This window comes from Electrona antarctica, assembly GCF_951216825.1.
Source record: "Electrona antarctica genome assembly, chromosome: 14".
Lineage (NCBI taxonomy): Eukaryota > Metazoa > Chordata > Actinopteri > Myctophiformes > Myctophidae > Electrona > Electrona antarctica.
Window position 1 is genome coordinate 23,926,306 of NC_136795.1, and position 23,337 is coordinate 23,949,642.

Sequence of the window (23,337 nt, forward strand, 5' to 3'; positions counted from 1 at the left end):
AACACAGATCTGTGACAGAACCGATCTGGTCACTTGCAAACGCAGTGTGAACGGTCGGGCCGAAAGATCCCAGAATCAGATTTGACTGGATGCACGCGCATATATATATAGACTCCAATCAGCATGGGTGTCCTGTCGACATTATTGCTTTGAAGATTTAATCATTATTGTATTACTTCGGATGAAGGTATTGATGATGTACGATGATAAGAGCGCCCCTCACACGGGTGTGATTTTTTTTTGTCCAAATAATCATGAATGCAGACCCACAATGTATTCCCAGAGGTCATTCTCATAGCCTTCGTGCACATGTTTTAGCAGCGTTCTTCGTCTGCTATCACAGTATCTGACGTTATCTTGTACTTTCTGCTTGATGTTCTGCAGGGAATCCTGGGAGATGTTCCTCTCTAGGTAGCCAGACAGCACATCGGTGGCGTTTTCCAAATCCGCCTGGTTGTTCTCGAATATGACGGCCTGGTTGTTCTTCTTGAGGTAGAAGGCAAAGGCGTAGGTGTACATGAGTGTGGAGCGGCACTGTCCCAGAACATCCACTGCCGTCTTCAGGAATTGCACTTCAATCCAGGACATGTTCAGCATCACCTCTTTCATCTTCTTCTTGATGTTAGGGTAGAGACGTTGCTCGAGTCGCATGCCCTGCATGTGGTTCATGTAGCGTTTGAAATAGAACAGGTACCTGTATCTCTGCATGGCTGTCCTGGAGCGCTCTTTGGCTGCGTCAGCATCATCTTTGAAATCATTGCATTTATGGGCACCATAGTGTGACATTGGACACTGGCAGACCCAACAGAACTCAAAGAGGCAGCTCTTCTTCCCACACTGCATCCAATTGCAGCCACCATTCTTCTGGATTGGGGTGTGGCATTTTGGACAGTCCTTGGTATTTGCTTCAATCCACTTAGCGCTTTCACCTTCTTCGTTGCATAGTTTGATCCATGCCTTCAGCTGCTTGCACCTGATAGGATCGTGGCACTTTTCTCCACAGCTGAAGCAGAACTCATGGCCACACTTGCATCGCACAGGCCTGGCATCTGAATGTTGGACTTTGATGACATGATGGCAGCCAGGTGCAGGACACCACTTTAACAGTCGGCTACACTCTACAAAACTATTTGTGATTAAATGCTGGTACTTCAACTTCACCTTTGAATCTGTTATGAGACGCATGACCGTGTTGTCATCGACCAATATGTCACATTTGTGAGAAGGACAAGAAATGGTCTGTCCCTTTCCTTCTTTCACGATTTTGTCGGTCAAGTAATATCCCCAGCACTCCATACAGAAGTTGTGTCCACACTCCAGGCCTGTGAAGTAAGTGTTGGGGTAGTCCAGATAGCAGATCTGACATGGGACATCCTGTGCAGTTGATGTCATGTTGATCGGAGGACGGGTCTGCAAGTTCTTACTGGGATCGACCACATGACACTCGGAGAACAGCTTCTCCAGGTTTCCATCAAAGTACCTTTCCATCAGCTTCTCTTTATCCCAGTTGAAGTGACTGAGAAAAATGCGCGTGATTGTCACAGGGTTCTGGATGACCTCGTTGACCTCCTGGATACACTCCACCATGTGCTGGACGAGCTGCTCAGTGGTCAACACTTCATGGTGGTAGTCGTCCTCGTGTCCCGGTCCGTGTCCATTTCCATGAGAATCGCCACTCTCGTCCTCCCATTCCCGTCCGTCCACCATGGTGCCAATGGCATCCGACTCCCCAGGATAAAGAGGCACATGATCGTCATCATCCTGCAGCTGCGCCAAAACGTCTTTTTCCAATATGGGTTGGATTGCATCCTCACAGTCTTCATCGCTCTCATCCTCCCTCTCGTCCTCGAGGGCTGCCATCAGCCTTCAGTTTCAGAATAATAATTTTCTCTATTCGTACTCACGTCCCCCACGTCTGTAAACCTTCAGGCGTTGGATGAAGAGAGCAGTCTTTATGATTTGGGATGTGGGACGTGTGCCATATACTTATACTCTCCCAAGCTGGGGGCGTCACAGCTACGCACTGATTGGACGAAACATTTGATAACATCATGGTTGCTAACACGTAACAGAGATCAAAACAGACTTGTGTCTTGTTTAAAGACGTGATACCAGTGGTGATAAAAAAAGGTCAGCTCAACTCCAGAGGTCATTGAGGGGGTACCAGGAAGTCCACAGCCAGATTTGTTAACGGTGCCGGAGATTAGCTGGTAACAGACGGACGGACCGACAGACACACACACACACGGACTCAAACAAACACGGATGCAGTGCAAAACATACTCTCTCCCCATGCCTTCGGCAATGACTGGAACTCCGTATTTGGGCACAGATGATTCATCGTGAGCTGATATGATGACAAGAGAAAATACTGCAAACTATATTAAAGCAGTGTATTCTCATCCCCTAAATGGATTGATTTTGCAGACCCATAATCAAGAATCTCCATCTATCCTTTAAATCTCCAAAAATGTAGTTTTCCGGCTCTCATTTTTTGGCGCTTTGATTATTAATCAATATGACCTCCTTCTCTTTGAAGTCTATGCTGGCGCATACCATCAAAACATTAGAGATCTTAAAAAAGAACCCACATGTAGTTGACATCAAGAGGACACTTCTCTTGCCTCCCGGGCAATGCATCTTCAAACATACAGAGGGCAGGCATATTTCCCTTAGGCGTCAGTCGCGGTCCACAGCCACCAGCGGTAGGGCAGCAAAAGGAGAGGCCTCACTTCTCAAATGGTCGCTGCTTCTAATTCCCGCCACAGCATTTGGCCTCGGAACGTGGCAGGTCAGACGACGGCAGTGGAAAACGCGGCTCATCGCCCAACTGGAAAGTCTTGTGGCCGCAGAGCCCGTTCCTCTTCCCGCCGACCGTCTTGAGCTGAACGACCTGGAATACAGACGGGTGAAGGTTCGAGGACGCTACGACCACTCGCGGGAGCTGTACCTACTGCCCCGCTCGCCGATCAACCCGGAGAAGGAGGCCAGGGAGGCCGGCAGACTGTCCTCCAGCGGAGACACGGGAGCAAACGTCATCACTCCATTCCACTGTACCGACAGTGGTGGAAAAAGTAAGTCAATGAAACTTAAGTTTCAATATTGCGATGTACAGGTAGATGATATACTATGTTGCAAGTATATGTCTTAAAGTACCAAAAGTAAAAGTAGTCATTATGCAGATTAAGTTTTCAAAAACACATTTTGAAAATAGCAGATCTACAAGCTCACAACGTGTCGCACGATGCATTGTGAGCTTGTAGATCGGCTATTTTGTAGGGCTGAAGCGGTTACTCTATGTTTTGTGAGAATAAACAACTAGTACTAGTAGTTTTCAAATAATGTGTAGGGCAGTAAAAGTACAATATTTGCCTCTGAGATTAAGTAAAGGTACTGAATAAGTAAAAAAGTACTCAAGTAACTGTAGGCACCACTGTGCACCGACCTACAGGCATCACCATCTTGGTGAACAGAGGATATGTCCCCATGCAGAAGGTGAGACCAGAGACGAGGGTCGAGGGACAGGCGGACGGAAAGATGGACGTGGTAGGCGTGGTGAGGCTGACAGAAGTCCGCAAGCCTTTTGTGCCTCGTAACGACGCCGAGAGAAACCGCTGGCACTACCGCGACCTGGAGGCCATGGCGGCAGTCGTCGGGGTGGAGGCCATCTTCATCGACACGGACGTTGCCAGCAGCGTTCCCGGGGGACCGGTCGGCGGACAGACCAGAGTCACCCTGAGGAATGAACACGCGCAGTACATGATGACGTGGTACGGCCTGTGCGCCGCGACCTCTTACATGTGGTACGCAAAGTTCGTCAAGAAGATTAGAGTATGAGCTCAAACTGCTCGTCTGAATGAGGACGGTTGACTTGCAATTATGAACTTATGAAAGACTAGGTAAATGTGTAGTGTGTATTTTATTCATGTTTTGTAAGAGTTTTTGAGTTGTATTTATTAGCACATGAAGAGTTAAAAACAGAAGAAAATGTGCAGAATCCCTAGACTCAAAACCGCTCTCAAATAGCACTTAAGAGTGGCTTTTTGCCTTCTACCGCTATTCCGTCATATCTGTGGCTCTGGACAACCTGATCTCCATGTAGCCTATGGGTGTACGTGTACTCGATATCTAACTGGGTGATAAGTGTTTCATTACATTCCATGTTGTTACACACATGCAAAGTACATTTGCAATACGTGGTGAATTTAGAGGTGGAGTGGCCATCAGAGAATCACATTCCCATTGATAATGAATGGAGAATGTATGTCATGTGTCTGTGAGCAAATCCACATGTTACGTCATGATGACATATGATGATAAGAGAGCCCCTCACTTCACACAGGTGATTTTTACCTTCATTTTGTTTATTTCAATTTATTTAATAATCTAATTTAATATTATATAATCATAATCACATGCTGTAAACTACTGTACAACTACTATTTTTGAGGGGCGCTAGCCCCTCCTATGCCCAGCTTTGTGGGTCTGTGTGAACACAAACATTGGCTGATGATTGGCTGATCACCCCATAGCGATGATTTGATTGGCTGATTAAAGTACACTAGAGTGGTGCCCGTGGGGCCTCTATACAGCCGGCCTACTTGGAACGATGCAAGTTGGAAATGTATGCCCCACCCAGATATTTTGTCTGTGTCTCTTATATGCCCATATATGGGGTTATTTTTCAGGCATGCCCAAATATGGAGTCTATGAAGACGTCAGAATGATGTCAGAACAGGCCAGCTCCATATATGGACACTGGGCAAGTGGGCAGGGGCCCTGTACAGACCCAGGCAGTGGCCTTTTTGGGGCGGCTATGGACAACCGTGGGTCCGACCGACTCGACACCGGGCACTGCACCCCCTGTGGTGTGAAACGTGTGTGTAGAATTTGAAGTCGTTGGGGGCGAACGGTTCTCGAGTTACGTGGATTACAAACGTACGTACAGACAGACAGAGACATGGTGCATTTACAGACAGATCACTTTTTTGAAATGTTGACAGTGACTTAATCCTCACAAGCAAGGGACTAAATTAATTTCCATCCTGTGAGATTGTTTGTTGTGACATAAATGTGGTTTTGTTTTGCATGTGTTACTTTACTTGTTAGCCATCGTGACTCGTGAGCTTGTAGATCGGCTACTAATACTTTGAAGACCCTAACAGGAGCCCTCATACAAGGTTTCTTCGACTAGGCATGCACCTCATGGTACCACAGCACCTCAAAGGCCCTAAAAACAAGGCTCCAGACATCCCAAAATAAACTGGCCAGGCTACTACTTGGCCTTACTACCAGAACCCACCTCACCCCTGCTCATTTTGATAGGTTGCAATGGCTTAGGGTTGACAACAGTGTACAGCAACTTGCAATGGTCTACAAGATGACTACACCACTAAGATACCCTGTAAAAAAAAGAGTCAAAAAACCATTGAGTCTACAGCTGCGAAACCTGGACAACCTACTCTCGTCACATCCAGCAGCTGGACCGATTTCACCAAAGGTGCCTCCGCTCAGTATGCAACATCAAGGTGTCAAATCTTGCGGCCCTGCAAAAGTGTGGTCTACCCAGCGTTGAAAGCCTGATCATCAATGCCCAGCTCTGAATGCCTGAAAGCCACATACCAAAGATGCTGCTCTACAGTCATCTGAAGGAGGGACAGCGTGGCCTGGGATGACCCCTTCACACCCCTTCCCTTCTATCTTCAGACACAAAGACAAACCTCAGAAGCTGCAACATTGATGCCGCAACCTGGGAGGATACAGCTGCCAACAGGGAAAGGTGTATGCACCAGGTTACCCAAGGCATCGAGACCTTCGAACAAGCAAGAGCGGAATCCATCCAAGACAAGAGAGACCCGAGTCCCAGGGATAGGTTAGGTGCTACACTCCCACATGAGGAGACATACTAAAAGGAAATAACTGTCTACTCACCTGTCGGATCTACGGGAGACTCCACCAGTCTCTCTCAAAAAGAGGGCGCTGTTTTTCCTTTGTTCTGCCAATGGGTTCCCAGATTGTTTGTCTTTAAATGTTTGGATGAATTGAAAATGGAGGACCCTGATGTAAACAAGTCTTAATGCTTTTTCTGGTTTTATCCTCTTAGCAGATTTTGTATTGACCGTCACCTTGGACTGTGCCCATGCTGTAATCTGTTAGTGATGAAATGTATTATACATGTATTAAGAAAAGCTCAACTCATGAAAAACAAACTGTAAAACTCATTACAAAGTCATTTTGGTTTATTATTTTCGCTATGTTAAAAAGACATGATTTGGCATTACATGCAATACTCATCAACCGCTGTAAAAAAAAAAGAGAAAAACTAAAACAAAAACAAAAGAACAACCAAAGAACATGAGCGGGTACAATGCACAGCTGTACATACTGTCTAATGTGAGATATCGTCAATGATAGGTGGAAAACTTCTATGTCCAAAACTGTTACTTTTCAGGAAATTAGCGTTCCAATGTAGTTATTATTTAGTCACAAGCTGTTGTTGACACTTTTCATTGGTTAAATATTTTTTTTAAAGACACACGTAACCACTTTGTTTTTCAAGATGAAAGGTTTCAAAAATAGCAGATCTACAAGCTCACAACGCGTCGCATGTGGCTATTTTTGCTACTCGTGTGTGACACTACTTATTAGTATGACGATGAAATGGGGCATTATGGGGGAAAAAAAGAATAGTTGAAATACGGAGAGGTTAGAGCAGAGACTAACCTCAAAGTGGCGTCCTGGGACCCCCAGGGCCCGGAGACAAACCACTTTAGCCATGGGACCCCCAGGGCCCGGAGACAAACCACTTTAGCCATGGGACCCCCAGGGCCCGGAGACAAACCACTTTAGCCATTTTTTTGTATTACACAGTGTATTCTCTCTTCTGAGGGCCCCTGGCACAAAACATTTTCAAATATGAGCCCACAGGCTAATATGTATCAATTTGGGGGTCCTTGACATGAAAAAGTTTGAGAACCATTGGAATAGATAGTTTGATTATGCATCCGATGTATAACCTTTCAACCTGGCGTCTCCATTTAGGACGTATGTGAAAATATACAAAACTAAGTTACATTTATTTTCAAAAATAGCAGATCTACAGGCTCACAAACTATTTTAAACAGGGGGTAAGTGGCTAACTGAAATAATGATGTTTATTTATTTGTTGGGCAAATAAGTTAAAAGTTCTCATATAGAAACGTTTGAGTCTAAGGATTTCATATTGAATAGAAAACGTAGCATGTTTTGACATAAAACATTGGCAATCGGTGGTTCTCAAAGTGGGGCTCAGGGACCCCCAGGGGTCCTTGAGGGGGTTACAGGGGTCCCGAGACAAATGTCTTAATAGCATCAAAATCGGCTGTCTGAAAATAGCAGAAATGTATTTTTGGAAACATTTTAACAACACATCTTGTATGGAGCTCCCTGGCAGAACATATTTTCAGATTGAGGATCCACAGCCATTTGAGTCGTTGATATGAAAATGTTTGAGAACCAATACTCTAGGACAGTGGTTTTCAACCAGTGGTCCTTGAGCTAAATGATGGACAGTTGGTAACCAAATGGACCCAAATAGATCTTCAACTCTTGAGCGCGTAAAATAAACTAAATGGACCGTTATAGATCTTGAACAATTGAGAGCGTAAAATGAAACGAATGGACCATATTCTAAGTCTTGGATCTGAGAGGCTAAATCTCATCAAATGGTGGTCTGTGGCTCAAATGTGGAATATGGACCGTGATATGAAAAGGGTTGAAAACCTCTGGTCTAGGACTCTTCAAAATTGGGTTCGGCATTGGAGCAAACTATGTGGCATGAGTCTGGTCACAGAATAACTCCAGAACAGATGAATTACCTGGCCAGTGCGTCTACATCTGTATAAGCATTGCCTGTTAGGCTTAACCCATAAGAACGAGGCAGATTCTACAAATGCCTTCTGAATCTGTAGTTCTCACACACACAAAACGATGCTTTCCCGGTTTTGATGGGTTAAAGGGGGCGTGAGTGATCATTTCTGTTAAAAGTCATTGTTATAGCTCTATATTGTGGAAATAATCATTGCTATGCAGTGTTTTTCAGTAACGGGGGTCTCCCTGTCTCTCCAGATCTTCAGTAAACGTTAATCTAACCAGGAGAAATAACTCATACACGATAAAGAATAGACAAGTGACATTGAATTGGACGAAACAAACCAAACCAAACAAATAGAATCAGCAGACACAAGTGGAACTGGAACACAAGCTTAGCTGATCAATGAGCTTTGTAGTGTTCTTTCTCCTGATTGGATGTAATTAGTATCCTATGTTTTTGTTTAGCGCTGGAAAGACAGGGAGACCCCGTTCCTGTGAGCCCCCAAATCATTGTCGAAAGGATTGTAATAATATATCGTTGCTGTCGGGCAGAAACCTCTTATCTCGATTTTCAAACTTTTTGTTTTCCCTAAATTAACGCCCAAGGTGATCACACTAGTGTCACACAAAATGATCTAGGTAGCAGCTCTGCTACTTTTGCTACTTTCAAAATTTGAATGGTGAAAAGTAACAGTTTTGGACATAGGCCTACTGTATGAGTCTCCTCAAGATGATATGAAAAAGTAATGCCATGGTTTTTATCATTGTGATACCGATAAATATGAACATAAAAGTATAATACTGGTTCTGTTGATACAAGCCAGAACCTTTGTGTCTATCAAAAGCTAATTAGATTTGAGAACGCACTGATTGGCTGCTATGTTGAGCGGTCAGATGGGTGGTCCACAAAGCAGAAACGGTTGACAACCACTGACTGTTCTCTAGCAATTAGAATATTAGAGCTCTGGGCTTTTTAACAAATAACATTATTCAATCAAAATAGATTACACACACACCCCTTTAATTTATACCCTGGTATTGTGTGCCGAAAATAGCCACGTTGTGTGAGCTTATAGATCAGCTATGTTCGGCACGCAACGCTACCAGATTCTGTACATATAAATACATATAAATCAAAGTTCGGCGAACCTCTTGCGATAGGCGCTATGCACAGCAGCCATGTTGGAAAGAAATTGGGCCTCTTCCTTACTTCCTCCCTAGGTGTTACCAATTATACACTAATGAAGGCTCTGTTCCATTAGTGGTTCTCGGACGTTTCAATTTCAAGGACCCCCATAACTCTGTTTGACCACGAATGGAACACAGCCTTCTTAGTATCATTGGTAACACCTGTGAAGGAAGTAGGGATGCACCGATGTATCGCCACAGATTGGTATCGGCCAATATTTGCCATTATCGGTCAATATCGCTATCGATACTGATGGCAGTAGCCGAAATGTATCTGTTGTTGATAAGCATACATTTTGCGTTGTCTCTGCTGGTGTGTTGATTATCTGCAGCCTACCAAGCTGTAGAACATTAATTTATTGTATTGAAGATGTATTTCTTTCCCTGGCACAAAAGGAGGAAATAAAAACAACAAAAACTAAATAAACATAATCAGTAATAGTATCGGCTATCGGCTAAAGTGTTATTGTAAACATTGGTATCGGCCAAGAATTTTCATATCGGAGCATCCCTAGAAGGAAGTATACGGTAGAGGCCCAATTCAATGGCTGCTGTGCATACCAGGCCAGCCTATTCCCAACAACTTTGTTCACACGTAAATGCAGGTTAGTGTTATTCTGTGCAGTCTCGCCACTGCCCTACGGGTCTCGTCCAGGTCTTCAACACGGTCTTCTCCTCCTCTTCCGCCTCGCTTCATTTCTTCTTGTTCTCCTTGCAGGCCACCACATAGCGCTGGGCCACGTTGAGCGGAGGCGAGTAGCCGTCGGCGTACGACGTGTCTTCAAACAGCACCGAGTAGTCGTCCTGGGGCTGCAAAGCACAACACACTGCTCAGATGTGTAGTGCCTACAGCACTGCTTACCAAACAGTGGGTCGTGGAAGCAGTCTTGTTCTCCAAACGAAATAGAACGAGAGTCTATGGTGGCAATAGCCAACAGCGCCCGGGGGTTTTAGTGGCAGGTTATGAGTCAAATCAAATCACTCAAGTGAGCCAGTAGGATACTACAGCAGTGACAACAACACACAAATATGTGTGGGGAGGAATCAACTGGCATAACTAGTAAAAAAGAAAAGAAATATACGAGACCATTAGGATTTTATGAAGATGCTTTTTTTTACTCAAATCTTTGGTTCTGGGTGACTCTGGAACTAAATATTTTGAGATGGGGGGGTGGCCAAATACATATAATGTTGAGGGTCGTCCTTGACATGAAAAGGTTTGAGCACCACTGAACAACATAGGTTTTTAAGAAAACTGTTTTCGTGTGTGTGTGTGTGCGCATGCGTGCATGCGTGCGTGCGTGCGTGCGTGCGTGCGTGCGTGCATGCGTGCGTGCTACCAGATTACGGTTTTGTTATGCTTGTGATGTCTTTGCTAACATCCCAATGTTGTCTTTGTTTCACAACCCACAAAGAGGTCTAGATTAAGCCAAACAACGTGCAAAATATTGCTCTGTTTCAGCTGTTATAAGCAGTTTGTGTGGAGGAGAAGGTGCTATATGTACCCTTAGCTGCCCATGAACTGTTTAACACTGTTACCTTTGATTCCCTGTCCTTATTTGAGATACTCACAATTATTTTTGCATAATCTCGTTTCCATGTTGAAAAATGTTCATATATTTTCAAACAAGTCACTTTGTGATGTGTTCTAAGCCTGTAGATCAACTATTTCTGCTATTTTGGAATGTTTTAGGAAATTATTATTATTATTAAATTATTTAAAAAATATATTAAATGTGTCAGTGATTTATTTGTATATTCAAGTTATTTGTCAAATCGGCTCTAATTTGTGATTATGAAGCCTAAAAGGCAAAAAAAATACAAATTGTAACGTTCCAATGTTCAATGCAAAAAAAAAGACGCCACACAATTAAATTAATTACAATTATTTGTGTGACAATTAATCTTCGACATAAATGTGTAATGGTGACAGCCCTAGAATCAAAAAAAGAATGAAAGTGTACCCACCCTGTGTGGAGGGGTGTGTATGAGGGCCCGGTAGAAGCAGGTGGTCTGCGGGTAGAGGGCCAGCACCAGCTGGTCTTTACTGAACAGAGCCTCGGGGTCCGTCTCCGGGTTGGCTTTCCACTGGGGCAGCGGGATGATGCGCCGCCGACTCAGCATGTGCCTCCTGCTCAGAACACCATGCACACAGACAGATATGGGTCCAATTGGTTTTTCTATTCGTACAAGTACTACTACACTCACTTCTCAAGCTTTTTACATTTCAAGGACCCCCATTTTGATATGCATGAGACCAAGGAGTCAAGGACCCCCTGTGTAATACCATTTTCTATCTCTGGGATCTTAATAATCTACACTACTGTTTCCCACACAGTGGGTCTGGACACAATTGTGTGTCGCGGACCCATTGTTATGGGTCGCGAGTATTTCCTACATAAGAATTATAATCAAAAGATTGTCAAAAAAGTCAAAAAAAACAAAAAACATTTCCAAAAATGACAAAAAATAAAAAAGGAAAAAAGTAGTGAAAATAGCAATCATCTACACGTCGCATCACTGCGTGTAGATCTGCTATTTTCACTTGAGTCCCGGGGAGATCAAATTACTCATTTTCTCCATTGGGAACCATTGATCTACATAAATCCTAACTGAGAGTGTAAAAATGGATTCCATTTGTACACTCTCAGAGTTACAGACCTGTAACTCCTCAAAGACCTCTGGTTTGTAGAACCACCGAATTAATATATCCATATTTAACAGTCGATTGAAGCGGCGTGAGCGGCGCTCTTATCATCATACATCACATTCCGTGATCAGCCAATCAGCTGAGCACAGTCCCTGCTCATACAGACACACAAAGCTGTGCATTGGAGAATAGGAGCGCACAACACAACGAAAGACGTAGATGACAAAAGAGAACAAAAGAAAATGGAGGAGATTTCAAAAGAAAGGCGGTAGAGATTAGCGACAGCAGAAGGAGGTAACTCACTCTTTGCCCTCTTCATCAATATCATCCACTTCATACCTGGGGGAAAGAGAAGAGGGTCATTAGGGTTTGTACTCAAATGTGGTCTCCTGAACGGGAGGCCACATTTATACCGCTAATCCAAGAGGCAATCCCTGTTTAACCTAACTGAGACCAGATTCTACAAATGTCTTCTAAATCATGACAGTTTTCTGAAAAACCTATGTTTCTAGGGTCAGTGGTTCTCAAACTATTACATGTCAAGGACCCCCAGAATTATATGTATTTGGCCGCCAACCCACATCTGAAAATATGTTGTTTCCAGGGACCCTCCAGAAGCGAAGATTTGATTTAAAAATGTTCGCTCTGAAAGTAGCAGAAAAAAATAGCAGATCTACAAGCTTGTAGCGCGGCACCTTGGCGAATGTTTCCCCCAGAATAGGGATGCTGATGTTCAAGCGGTTAAACGGCAAGTAAAAAGGTTGTGTCCTAATGGTAACGGATATTGTTTTCCTCATGACGTAGAGGGAAGGCTTCACATATTTACATAAAAATAATATAACATAATATGATATTTTTTTACCAATGAATTTCCAGAATATTTAACCCAATTTCCAGACCTAACAATCATTCATCGCAATAGTCTCTAACAACTATGTGCAATGCCCAAAGACAGGCAGTGTAGCAAAAATAAAGCATTATATAGAATGATATTACAAATTACATTACAAATTTCCAGGACCCTTGATTTCAGAATATTTCCAGGAACTTCATGACCGTGGGAACCTGAGTACCTGACCTGAGCCAAAAAGGTTTGAGAAACACTGCTGTATACAAATATTGTTGTACTTTGATTTGTCTTCTACATTTATAACTAGATATAATAGGCCAATGTGAAAAGGGTGACATTTCTTCTTACACCTTGGATAGCAATTGGATGATTTGAGGCATTGTGTTCCAAAAATGTGTTTTGCAAAAATCCACCTGTTGGTGGCGCTATAACAGGCCAATGTGAAAAGGGTGGGATATATTCCTCAGCCTAGTAGGAAAGTCTGTGAAAGATTTCACGTAAATTGCACACTGCGTTCATGATTTGAGGCTTTTTGTTCAAAACGGGCCAATCCTGCAAATTTTGAAAGCCAATGTTAGCCAATTAGGATGGAATCTGAAATATCGGACAGATCTGTCTTGAACACATGTGTCTATAGATTTTAACACAGGATCTAGTAATAGTAATATCAAAAAACGTGTTTTTCAAAAGTCGGTCTCCTGGTGGCGTTATAACAGGCCGTTCTGGACAATTTGGGGCAGAGGTTCATCATTGGCATCCAGGGAGTGTGTGTGCAAAATTTGGCATCGACCAGGTTAACGGTGCCGGAGATTAGCTGGTAACAGACGGACGGACGGACACACACACACACACGGCCGGAGTGCAAAACATACTCTCTCCCCATGCCTTCGGCCTGGTGGAGACAACAATAATATTATAGGGACCTTCCTGTGTCTTGGGACCTCATTTAACTCTAACAAGTATTGATAAGATTCAACTATGCAATAGTTGTGCAACACATTGTTAATTTGATGTTCATACTTGTTGGTGGAGTGACTGTAGCTGACCACCTCGGCCAGAATCCACTGCTCGTCTCCGTCCACACCCTTCACCCTGGCTGCCACCTTGTCCCCCTGCTTGGCCACGTAGTCACTGCTGGCTGGGGTGGCTCCGCACAGCGGGGGAGGACTGCAGGGGCACAGAGACAAGACACGTTCACAGTTGGAGAGTCGACATTTCAAACTCTTGTGTTATCTACTAAACCAGTGGTTGTCAACCTTCAAAGTACTTTATTTTCCTTTCGGGGACTTCGTTTGACTCGGTTCTACAGATAAATATTGTGAATATAGCAGTAAAGGATGGTATTTTGTCTTTTCCTAGGGTGCCTTGACGCAAGTCCAGGGGTGTCTCAGAATACATTGATATTTGGAATTTATGAATTATATCACTTCAGTTTATTATTATTATTATTATCATCCTTATTATTATTATTATTATTATCAGCTGCACAAACGTCCTTGATATGAAGTAGCTGGTAACATGTCTATGGTGGATTTTTATGAAACAAAAACAGAGAATACTTCAAGCTTTCCGTACAGCTGCAATGTTGAGGAGTTTAACGTTGTTTAATACAATCAGATAGGACTTTTCTGTTTGGATGTATGGGATGTCGAAGCCAGAAAGTATTTGTTTTGCCAATCAGTTTTCACAAGAAAACACACGCCACCGTCGTGTGATGCTGTGTAAATGAGGTTTGACCGCTACCTGTCCCCTGGCTTGCCGATCCACAGAGGCAGCGTCATGGCCGATTGCTGGAGCAGAGTCATCAACACGCCTCGCCTCATGGTCTTCCTGGGCGGGTCGCTGTCACTGTACACGCCTGCTATCTTGGCAGCTGGGGGCAGAAAACAATAATGAGACATCCTTCATAACAGCACTGCACGAGTCGCAACATGTCATCGCAAACCCACTGTTTCCCAAACCCATTTGTGGGTCGCGGAACCATTTTTATGAGTCCCCTTTATATTTTTGTTTCATGCATTTTGTTTTTAATTATTATTACTTCAAAACATTTAAAAAATAAGTAAGAAAATAAAGAAGAAATAAAAGAAAAATCTAATAAATTCCATAAATTAGAAAACAAATGTTTGCGACACATTGTGCACTTGTTGCACTTACCCCGGTCAACTAAGAATATAGGATTTTTAAAGACCAAAATGTGGATATGCAACAATGTTGATATTGTCATGTTACACAATTCAAACAGTGTGTTTTGACTTTACTACTGAAATCAAGACATCCGAATAACAAAAGGAGGAAGCAACCGACAGAGTTTCAGAGAGAGATTACAGAATGTTTTCGATATCTTCATAAGGGGATGTGTGTTTACAGAAAACATTTCATGTGCGGTGGAGTGCTGCACGATGCTTGGTCAAATGTGAATCTCGATTTTCCTCCACAAGAATTGAGATCACAATTCTCATTTTGTCCATGAAAATATTTATTGTCCTTAGTCTGCAGTTGCTGAAGGTGCTGGCATCTTTAAAATTAAATACTTTATGTTAATATGTTGAGATGGCCCCTTAAAATATTGATTGAAACCTTCATTTAATCTCGAAAAAAGCATTGAGGTTCACCCTCATTTAGAATGCTGCAGAGATCACTTACACAAAATCAATAATTAAGACATACCATATATCTTATGTTAGAGAATTTGACATATTGCCCAGTACTGTACTAGTAGACACATTCTTTTTTGTTTTTGTTTTTTATTTTTATCCCACGATTTTGTAACCCATTTTTTCACCCCTGTGTCAATTATCTAAGCGCGTGGAAGGAACACGTTATTCCAACCAGTTCCTTTCCCCTCCGTCAGGCGCCCTGGCTGGCCAGGGGGAGGCAGTTTAGAGACCAGGATTACTGCATATTTTTTGTGAGGGTACCTACCCTAGGGGACACGGGGAGAACATGCAAACTCCACACAGAAAGGCCCTTTCGCCAACCCCGCCTCGGGTATGGGCACCGATGACGCAGAGGAGAGGACACGCCGCCGTGCCACCGTGCCTGTGCCTATTATGACCACTTCATTATAATAGGCAACGCGTTTAAAAAATCTTCAAAACAAATTGCAGAAATAGCCAATCTACAAGCTCACAAGCGAGCGTGTACTGTAGGTTGGCCATTTTCTCTATTCTTTAAATGACAAAGTATATACAGTAGAGCTTAAGTGGTTAAACACTTAAACCCCAGCATCCGTATACAATATAAGCTACAGCTGAAAAAAAGCAGAATTGCTATTTTCAGCGAAAGCTTTCCCCATAACCGAAAACAGAAAGACTATTATAGAGCTCTGAGGGACTCCGCTCAACCATATGGGGTTTTTAAGTAAAGTAGTATGATGTATCATCACTCACACACACACACACACACACCATACAATGCCTACCTATTCTCCTCTCCTCCAGTAAAGATTTGATCTCTGCAATTTTGTCCAGAGCTCGGCGAAGAATGCTGTGGAACATGTAAACAAGAACAAATAAACAACCAGAGTCCAGAAGGAAACAGTAGGCTGTAAAAAAGCAGCAACAGCGACGGACCTCTGGATCTCCCCCAGCGTGGTGGTTGTGGTGAGCGGGGCTGCTGTGATTGTGTGAAAATAAGTTTGCCCTGGACGTTTTTTCTTTCTCCGGTGGTAGCCTGTTGTCTCTGCTGTCTCAAGAATGAGTGTGAAAAGACTAAACACCCTCCACTCCAGACACACAGGACACAGATAGAATATATGTGTATTTTTCTGTCTAATACACTGTCTGTCAGCCTTGAGTAGCATAGGCTAGGCGGCGGATAACCGGTTGTCGAAGGGGAGGCACAAACGTAGCCAAGTAAGTGCCTTACTTTGCCAGTTTGCCTACAGTAAATCCGCCCCTGGTATGATGATTTTTAACTTCCATGCTATCTGTGTGTTGGTGCTCTGCAACTTGACACAGCATGCCACAAGGTGGCAGCAGTGAACCTGTTTTATATTCATCATCATCATCATCATCATCATCATCATCATCATCATCATCATCAAAGTGTTTGCTCGGTAACAGCCTGGGGTCTCCATGTCTCTCCAGCTCTTTAATAAACAGAAAATACATGTACTTATGTGTTGCCAATTTTAGCCAATGAGGAGTCATTTATCAGCCTCAATTATACAGTATACTGATACAGTTCCAATTTTGTCAGCTCGTTTCTTTGTGTCATCACTTCCAATTGCACTTGTTTGTTCTATATTCTGTAGGAGTCATTTATCTTGATTGGATAACATTGGTATCCCAACCTGAAAATGCATTTCTGTTTACTAAAGAGCCAGAGAGGCAGGGAGACCCTTGTTACTGAACAAACAATCAAACAAAGCAATGAGTACTATCAGAATTTAGAGCTATTTATCACTTATTTGAACAAATGAAAATCCCTTATGGTTCCTCTCTGGAACAATGTGCAATGTAGGCATTTAGCAGGTGCTCCTATTCAGAGTGACTTACAAAGTGCAAAATCTGATTGTTTACTTCGAGACCTGTTTCACTGTGCAATGTAAGTCTATGACTATGAGGAAAATCTTTTGGTATATCAATTTCTAATTAATGGAGCAACTATTGAAGATATCTCACCACCAATACCATTTGGAGTTACATTGCGGCAAGGTAATTACACAACCCAGTCCACTACTGAAGCGCTTTAAGTGGAACTTATGTTATGCTCTGTTTCCATGTCTGCCTGTTTTTTTGTGGGGACTGCTGATGTAAATTAGCATCTTTGCTAAATCTGGTGTATTTACATTGCATTGTTATGTGGTGTCCCGTCTAAATAAACGAATAAAGTCAAGTTACGGGTAAGTTTAATGTGATTCTACTGCCTCGATGTTTCTACAGTGATCCAACACAGTGGTTCTCAACCTTTTCTGGATCAAGGCCCACATCTTGAAGCTGTTCGTGGAACAGCCACATTTTCAGAGCATGTTTATTGCCTCTTTTTTTACATTCATTATTTTTCAAATATTGAAAAAGTAAGCCTTGTGTGGCCATAGGTCAGGAGCCTACACCCCCTGGACGCTAGTATGTCACAGGGACTTACCCCCAATCCAACTCTTAATGCCAAGCAGGGTCACATTTTCATACTCTTTGGTATACTATGACCCAATCTCGGGGCGGACACGCTGCACACTATTATAGCTTGTGTGCTTATAAATCTAAATGTTGTATATGGCCCACAGGTTGAGAATGATCTAATGGTAAAGGTGGCATTGACTCACCCACAATGATCTAATGGTAAAGGTGACATTGACTCACCCACATTCCGCCTCAGCGTCTGCTTTGGCCGTCGTATACAACCCTCTCAGCTTGGTCCTGTAGTACGGAGACGCTGGAACAGACAAGAGAACACAACTATACAACAACGTCTTTATGAGTGGGTGAGGAGGGTTTTGCGTCTATGATGATGAATGATGCACTAGTCTGTGACACGTCATGGGCTTGTAAATCGGCTATTGTTGTCAACTAACTATGGTAGTGTTCAGGTAATGAATTGTCATTACCACCTGGAGCGATCCTTTGATATCTGCTATTGAATCTAAAACCATCCAAGCATCTCAACCAGTGACATTTTAGTTACTGGTGGCTTTGAGTGAAGTACAGTTGAAGTGTTTTGCCAACTAGGGGCAAAACAGCAAAAGAGCAGTGGTTGTCAAACCGTTTCATGTCAAGGACCCTCAAACTAATACCGTAAAAAAAAAAAAGGATACCAGGGACTCCCATAAGAGAAGATGTTTGTAGTTAGTTTAGATTTAAAACAGCATTCAACTGGATAGTACTGTAGGTGTTGAGAGTGCAACCTATGACCTGAACCTGAATATTAATACATTCTCTCACTGGGATAATAATAACTTCTAGCTGGTGATAATAATTATATTAATAATATAATCAAGAAGTCATCACACCTCAAATGTTGAATTTTAGGCCGTCTCGATTAGTGCTGTAACAACTGTGTTTTAGTTTTAAAATCCATTACATCGAAGGCCACGTTTACACGGCAACAGACTCTAGAGAAAACGGCAAAATATAATGTCAGATGTGCCTTCCGTTAAGACGGCAACGGTGTTATCGGGAGTTGAACATGTAACAAAGTGAAAACTATTTCAGAGTTGAAAACGCTGCGCCTGGCGTCTCCATGTAAACAGACAAAACGGTGAATCCACCAAATCATGGCTCTTGAATCACTTCGCATATGTTTATTACATTGCTGCAGAGCCGTAGGCGATATTTGAGTTCCTAGGATGAGCAAGCGCTACTTTGTCCCGCTCATCCTACGAATACAAATTTAGCGAGCCGTAGAACCATGCTGCATTGATGAATGTAAACATACAGATGAATTCTGATGAATTGAAAATGGTGGACCCTGTTGTAAACAAGTGTAATGCTTTATCATGGTGTCGTCCACAGTAACAGTTTTTTGTATTGAGTTGTACTTTCGTTTGAAATGTACCTATTCGGCTATTCTGCATACTCTTAATCAATCAATCAATCAATCAATTAAACAACCATGTGATAGGAAGTAGAACGGAATTGGTTTGACACATGCATGCCTGGTCTATTTGGCAGTGCGTCACCGCAACCTAGCCACCTGGCATGTACACTACAGTGTTTTGAATCCGTCTAAAACGCAGAATAAGTTGAGAACTTTGCCGTTTTCTCTACAGACCATTGTCGTCTAAACATGGCCTAAATGTTAAGGGTGCGAGTGTGTGTAAGAGAGACAGACAGACAGACAGACAGACAGACAGACAGACAGACAGACAGACAGACAGACAGACAAAAATAAGTCAAACATGTCTTTCTCCATCACATAACGGAGGGAGGACTACATACTTTTGTTCTCTGTTTGCATTCTTTCGTGCGTCTTCTGGATGTTGAGCAGGTTGTGTTCGCTGCGCGAGCGCTCCTCCTGAAACAGAGACATCATCTGGCTTAAATACAACTGTAAACTCAATACTGCAGCATCTGAGCATAAATCATGGCTCCAAACAAGCAAACAAATATATTTTCAAACTGTGTCGCAGCGCGACACGTTGCAAGCTTATGCTATTTTCAGAGAGAAACACCTGAGCGCAACCAAACATAAAAGGACTTGTCTTTCAGTTCTACTGGATCACTTCTCCACTAGTCCCACCTAATGTTTTAGTCTAGTCTGGTAAATGGTGCATTTATATAGCACCTTTATCCAAGGCAAGGCGCTTTACATTCACCCATTCACACACACATTCATACACCAATGGCTGCGGAAACCATGCAAGGCACCAACCAGCACATCAGGAGCAATTAGGGGTTCAGTGTCTTGCTCAAGGACACTTCGACACTAACTCTGTGGGAGCCCGGGATCGAACTGGCAACCTTGTGGTTACCATCCGACCACTCTAGCCCTGAGCCACTGCCGCTCAGTTATATTGCCTAGTTTGTATTTGTTGACGAAATTGTCAATATATTTAGTCTTAGTCATCATAGCTTCGTTTTTATTAGTAGTCGACATACATTTTTGTCATAGTTTTAGTCAATGAAATCAACACTGATGTGTAGTGGGCTGTGGGGGTACCTGCTTCGTCTCTCTCTCAGCTAAGAGGTCCTTGGCCTGAGAAACCGTTGAAGACCCCCTGGTCTAGCCCTTATCCAGTCCTTCTGTTATAGGTATAATAATACTTCCACCACAGTGTGGAGCCCACCATGCCGACACCCACCTGGGTCTGTTTGATGAGCTGATGCAGTTCTGTCAGAAGCTCTGCGATCTTCGTATCGGCCGACATGTCTGCACCGCAGCGTGGAGAGATGCAAATTAACCCCAGTCAGAATGTTTGTAAACAAATGGGTAGGATGGGATTTCCAGAATTCCAGGTGAAGTGTCTGTGGTTATCTATTCTATACTGTACAATATTACATACACTGTAATCACACTATCACACTATTTTGTCAAGCTGTGGAACAATATATAACACTTGTTTTTGTTTTCTCATATATATATATATATATATATATATATATATATATAGAGAGAGAGAGAGAGAGAGAGAGAGAGAGAGAGAGAGAGAGAGAGAGAGAGAGTGAGAGTGAGATGCTTCAGGCTGGTTTCCATTCCTTTTGTGGCCAGTGCCAGCCGGTCTAAAGCCCGCCTACTCATAAACCCTATCCGGTCATTTCCCACGCACACAAAATGCATGAGAGAGTTCCGTTTCCGTATCCGCTCTAGAACCGGATAATGAAGACTGCCCGGCGAAGTGTTCCAGTCTCGTATAACGCCGAGATTTATGCCCCGTCGTACGCGGGTATCACGCGCTGAAAACAGCCGAGCTGCAAGCCCACAGCGGGTTGCGACTGCAATACGAAGTGGGCTTTTAGATCGGCTATTTTTGGTGCGACCAAGTAGGCTTAAGCTAGGTAGCTACGCTAAGTGGACCAGTCATATGGTATGTCTTATAAATACACATGCACTGTTGTATTAAATGTATATGTATATGACTGTTATTGCCATTAGAGACGTAAGTGTGCGTTTAATAATGCTTACCTGTTTTTTAAATGTGAGTAATTGTACGAAATGCGCTAGCTTAGCTTAGCTTCTGCACGGAAGAAATGTAAACACAGTGCTGGCTGCAAAATACTACGTCACTTCCGCCCACTGGCGCCCAGTCGAGCTGCGACCAGAGACTGCGGTTCACAATTTGTCCCAAGTTGCATAATAATAATAATAATAATAATAATAATAATAATAATAATAGTAGTATATATTAGCACGCTGCATGCTTTGGCAATGTAAAAAAGTATTGCTTCTCATGCCAACGCTCTTGAAATAATTGAATGAAATTGAGTTGTTTTTAATACCCATATAATTTCAATTGCCTGGTATTGGCAAAATAAGAATAATTTCTATTTTATTTGAGAGTGTACAAATGGAACTGGTTTACAGGTTTTAAGCTCATAAGCTCATTTATTTATGTATTTATTTATTCTAGAAAAGATGGATAATAAAAATGAGGGGAAGGGGAAAGCAAACAAATATTTAAAAAATATAGATAACTAGGCTACACTACAGTCATAGGCTATGAGGTTAGTGTAAGGTGAAAAAGGGTAACACATGGAGAAGATCATCTAGGTCCACATAGGCTAGCGGCATATGCATATGATTAGACATGAAGTGCAAAAAAAACAAAAACTGGGCAGAAACTTTCCAGATAAAAAGAACAATCCACATGGCAGCTGAGAAAGTAAGTCCTCATGGAGGAACATATCGTCTCTGTCTGGTGGAAACATCATATGTACAAAACAGTACATATGAAAACCTGGGCCTGGTGAGAGCAGGACTGGACCTGGTAAGACGTAGGAGGGGCCCGGACAGGAGTCAACCCAGCCAGAATCTGGTTCTCCCAGTCCCGGCAGAGTAGTTCCGGAGCAACGGATTGTGTGGCCTTGCTCATTCCCTGATGGACTGATCGAGGGTAGCTACTGGGACGTAAATTGGGATTTGATCAACCCCGGCTGGGTCGCCTGAGTGAGGGGTATGATGTTGGTAGACCCGAAACGCCGTTGACCTCAGGATACATCACTGAGGATACGTCCCAGGTGCATCCATGTAATGTATTATTTTTAGTTAGGCCTATAGCTTTTACAGGATTAAAATTCAAACGTAGCAGATCTGACAAGATGATACTTTTGATGCAAGCTGTGTTACGAGCTGTAGTGTGATCAAGTGTGATCAAAACACAAAAAGTTTGAATGTGTTGAGTGTGTTTTACTTAAGTAATCAATACTACAATGTCAATATTCTCTGTTAATTGTCCCCGCAGGGATATTTGTCTTCACTCAAAACAACAACAACAACAAACAACACATAGGCCTACTGTTAACCATATAGCACAAAACAACATATCACACCGACAATACATGTGGTCCACACAGAAAACCATGGCTGTGTTCTGCACTCCTCCCCCTCACGGAGCAGAGCTGCTCTGTGAAACCCAGTGACTCTCATTGAAAATGAATTGCGAGCTGCTCTGCCCCCCCTCTCCCCCGGAACAGAGAGAGCGATTTCGTTTCAATAGTGTGTACGGCGCCTAACACCAAGGAGGTGGAGACGACACCCCACAGTAGTCCTAACACCAAGAAGTTGGAGACGACACCCAGGGCCGGATTTACCCTCGCTGTAATTTTGGGGTACCCAGCCTCCCCAAAAGAGAAAGTCAGGCAGGCAGACAGACAGACTAGTCGCTGAATGCAGGCTGCCATGCACAGCGACATTGGCAGGGGTTTCCACAGCTACCCCACAACACAACGTCACTGTCTGCAGTGCAGACAGCAGAGGAGAAGCTCTCAATGTAACCATAATACTAAATGTACAATAACTAAACATAAATCTCACTTGAATTGGATTGCAATACTTTTTTTTTTTAGGGCCTCCCCCTGTCGGGGGCCCCCGGCTGTAGCCCACCCTAGCCCAATGGTAAGTCCGCCTCACAGTATAGAACTAACACCAAGGAGGTGGAGACGACACCCCACAGTAGTCCTGGCACTATGCGCAAAACATCAGCCCTCTGGAACAACAAAGTACAACAGAGTAGAGTCAGAGTGTGCCAAGCTTGGCCTCCGGCATGGAGTAACAAGCACAATATGCATATAATAATATTATGCTATACAGTAGTACATGTATACTTTACACTGTCAGCAGTCTGATGGTAGCCGGGAGATTATGAGAAATTAAAACGTGTGTTTGTGTTTGTGTGTGTGTGTGCGTGTGCGTATGTGCG

At 43.0% G+C, this 23,337-nt stretch overlaps 3 protein-coding genes across 3 annotated transcripts; 1 reads left to right on the forward strand and 2 right to left on the reverse strand.

Annotated features, from left to right (window-relative positions):
* Positions 1–252: 252 nt before the first annotated feature.
* On the reverse strand, positions 253–1,860 carry LOC306937098 (E3 ubiquitin-protein ligase arih1-like; the record flags this gene model as incomplete). Its single annotated transcript, XM_079520766.1, has 1 exon — positions 253–1,860. The coding sequence occupies one exon, from the start codon at positions 1,858–1,860 to the stop codon at positions 253–255; it is 1,608 nt and encodes a 535-aa protein (XP_079376892.1).
* Positions 1,861–2,518: 658 nt separating this feature from the next.
* Positions 2,519–3,837, forward strand: LOC306937099 (surfeit locus protein 1-like; the record flags this gene model as incomplete). Its single annotated transcript, XM_079520767.1, has 2 exons — positions 2,519–3,065; positions 3,452–3,837. The coding sequence occupies 2 exons, from the start codon at positions 2,519–2,521 to the stop codon at positions 3,835–3,837; spliced, it is 933 nt and encodes a 310-aa protein (XP_079376893.1).
* A 2,384-nt stretch (positions 3,838–6,221) lies between these two features.
* Positions 6,222–21,245, reverse strand: sgf29 (SAGA complex associated factor 29). Its single transcript, XM_079521713.1, has 10 exons — positions 21,105–21,245; positions 20,284–20,351; positions 19,421–19,496; positions 17,846–17,918; positions 15,964–16,028; positions 14,283–14,412; positions 13,560–13,706; positions 11,993–12,028; positions 11,008–11,170; positions 6,222–9,849 (listed from the first exon to the last, which is right to left on the reverse strand). Exons 2-10 carry the CDS (start codon positions 20,347–20,349, stop codon positions 9,733–9,735), a joined length of 873 nt encoding a protein of 290 aa, XP_079377839.1. The 5' UTR covers positions 20,350–20,351; positions 21,105–21,245; the 3' UTR covers positions 6,222–9,732.
* Positions 21,246–23,337: the final 2,092 nt, after the last annotated feature.

Excerpts from the sequence above, each read along its gene's own strand:
- sgf29 (XM_079521713.1), bottom strand. The coding sequence starts at position 20,349 with ATGTCGGCCGATACGAAGATCGCAGAGCTTCTGACAGAACTGCATCAG. Across the intron at positions 19,497-20,283 it reads AGCTCATCAAACAGACCCAG|GAGGAGCGCTCGCGCAGCGA; the intron begins GTGGGTGTCGGC and ends TCTCTGTTTCAG. Across the intron at positions 16,029-17,845 it reads GACGCTGAGGCGGAATGTGG|CATTCTTCGCCGAGCTCTGG; the intron begins GTGAGTCAATGT and ends CATGTTCCACAG.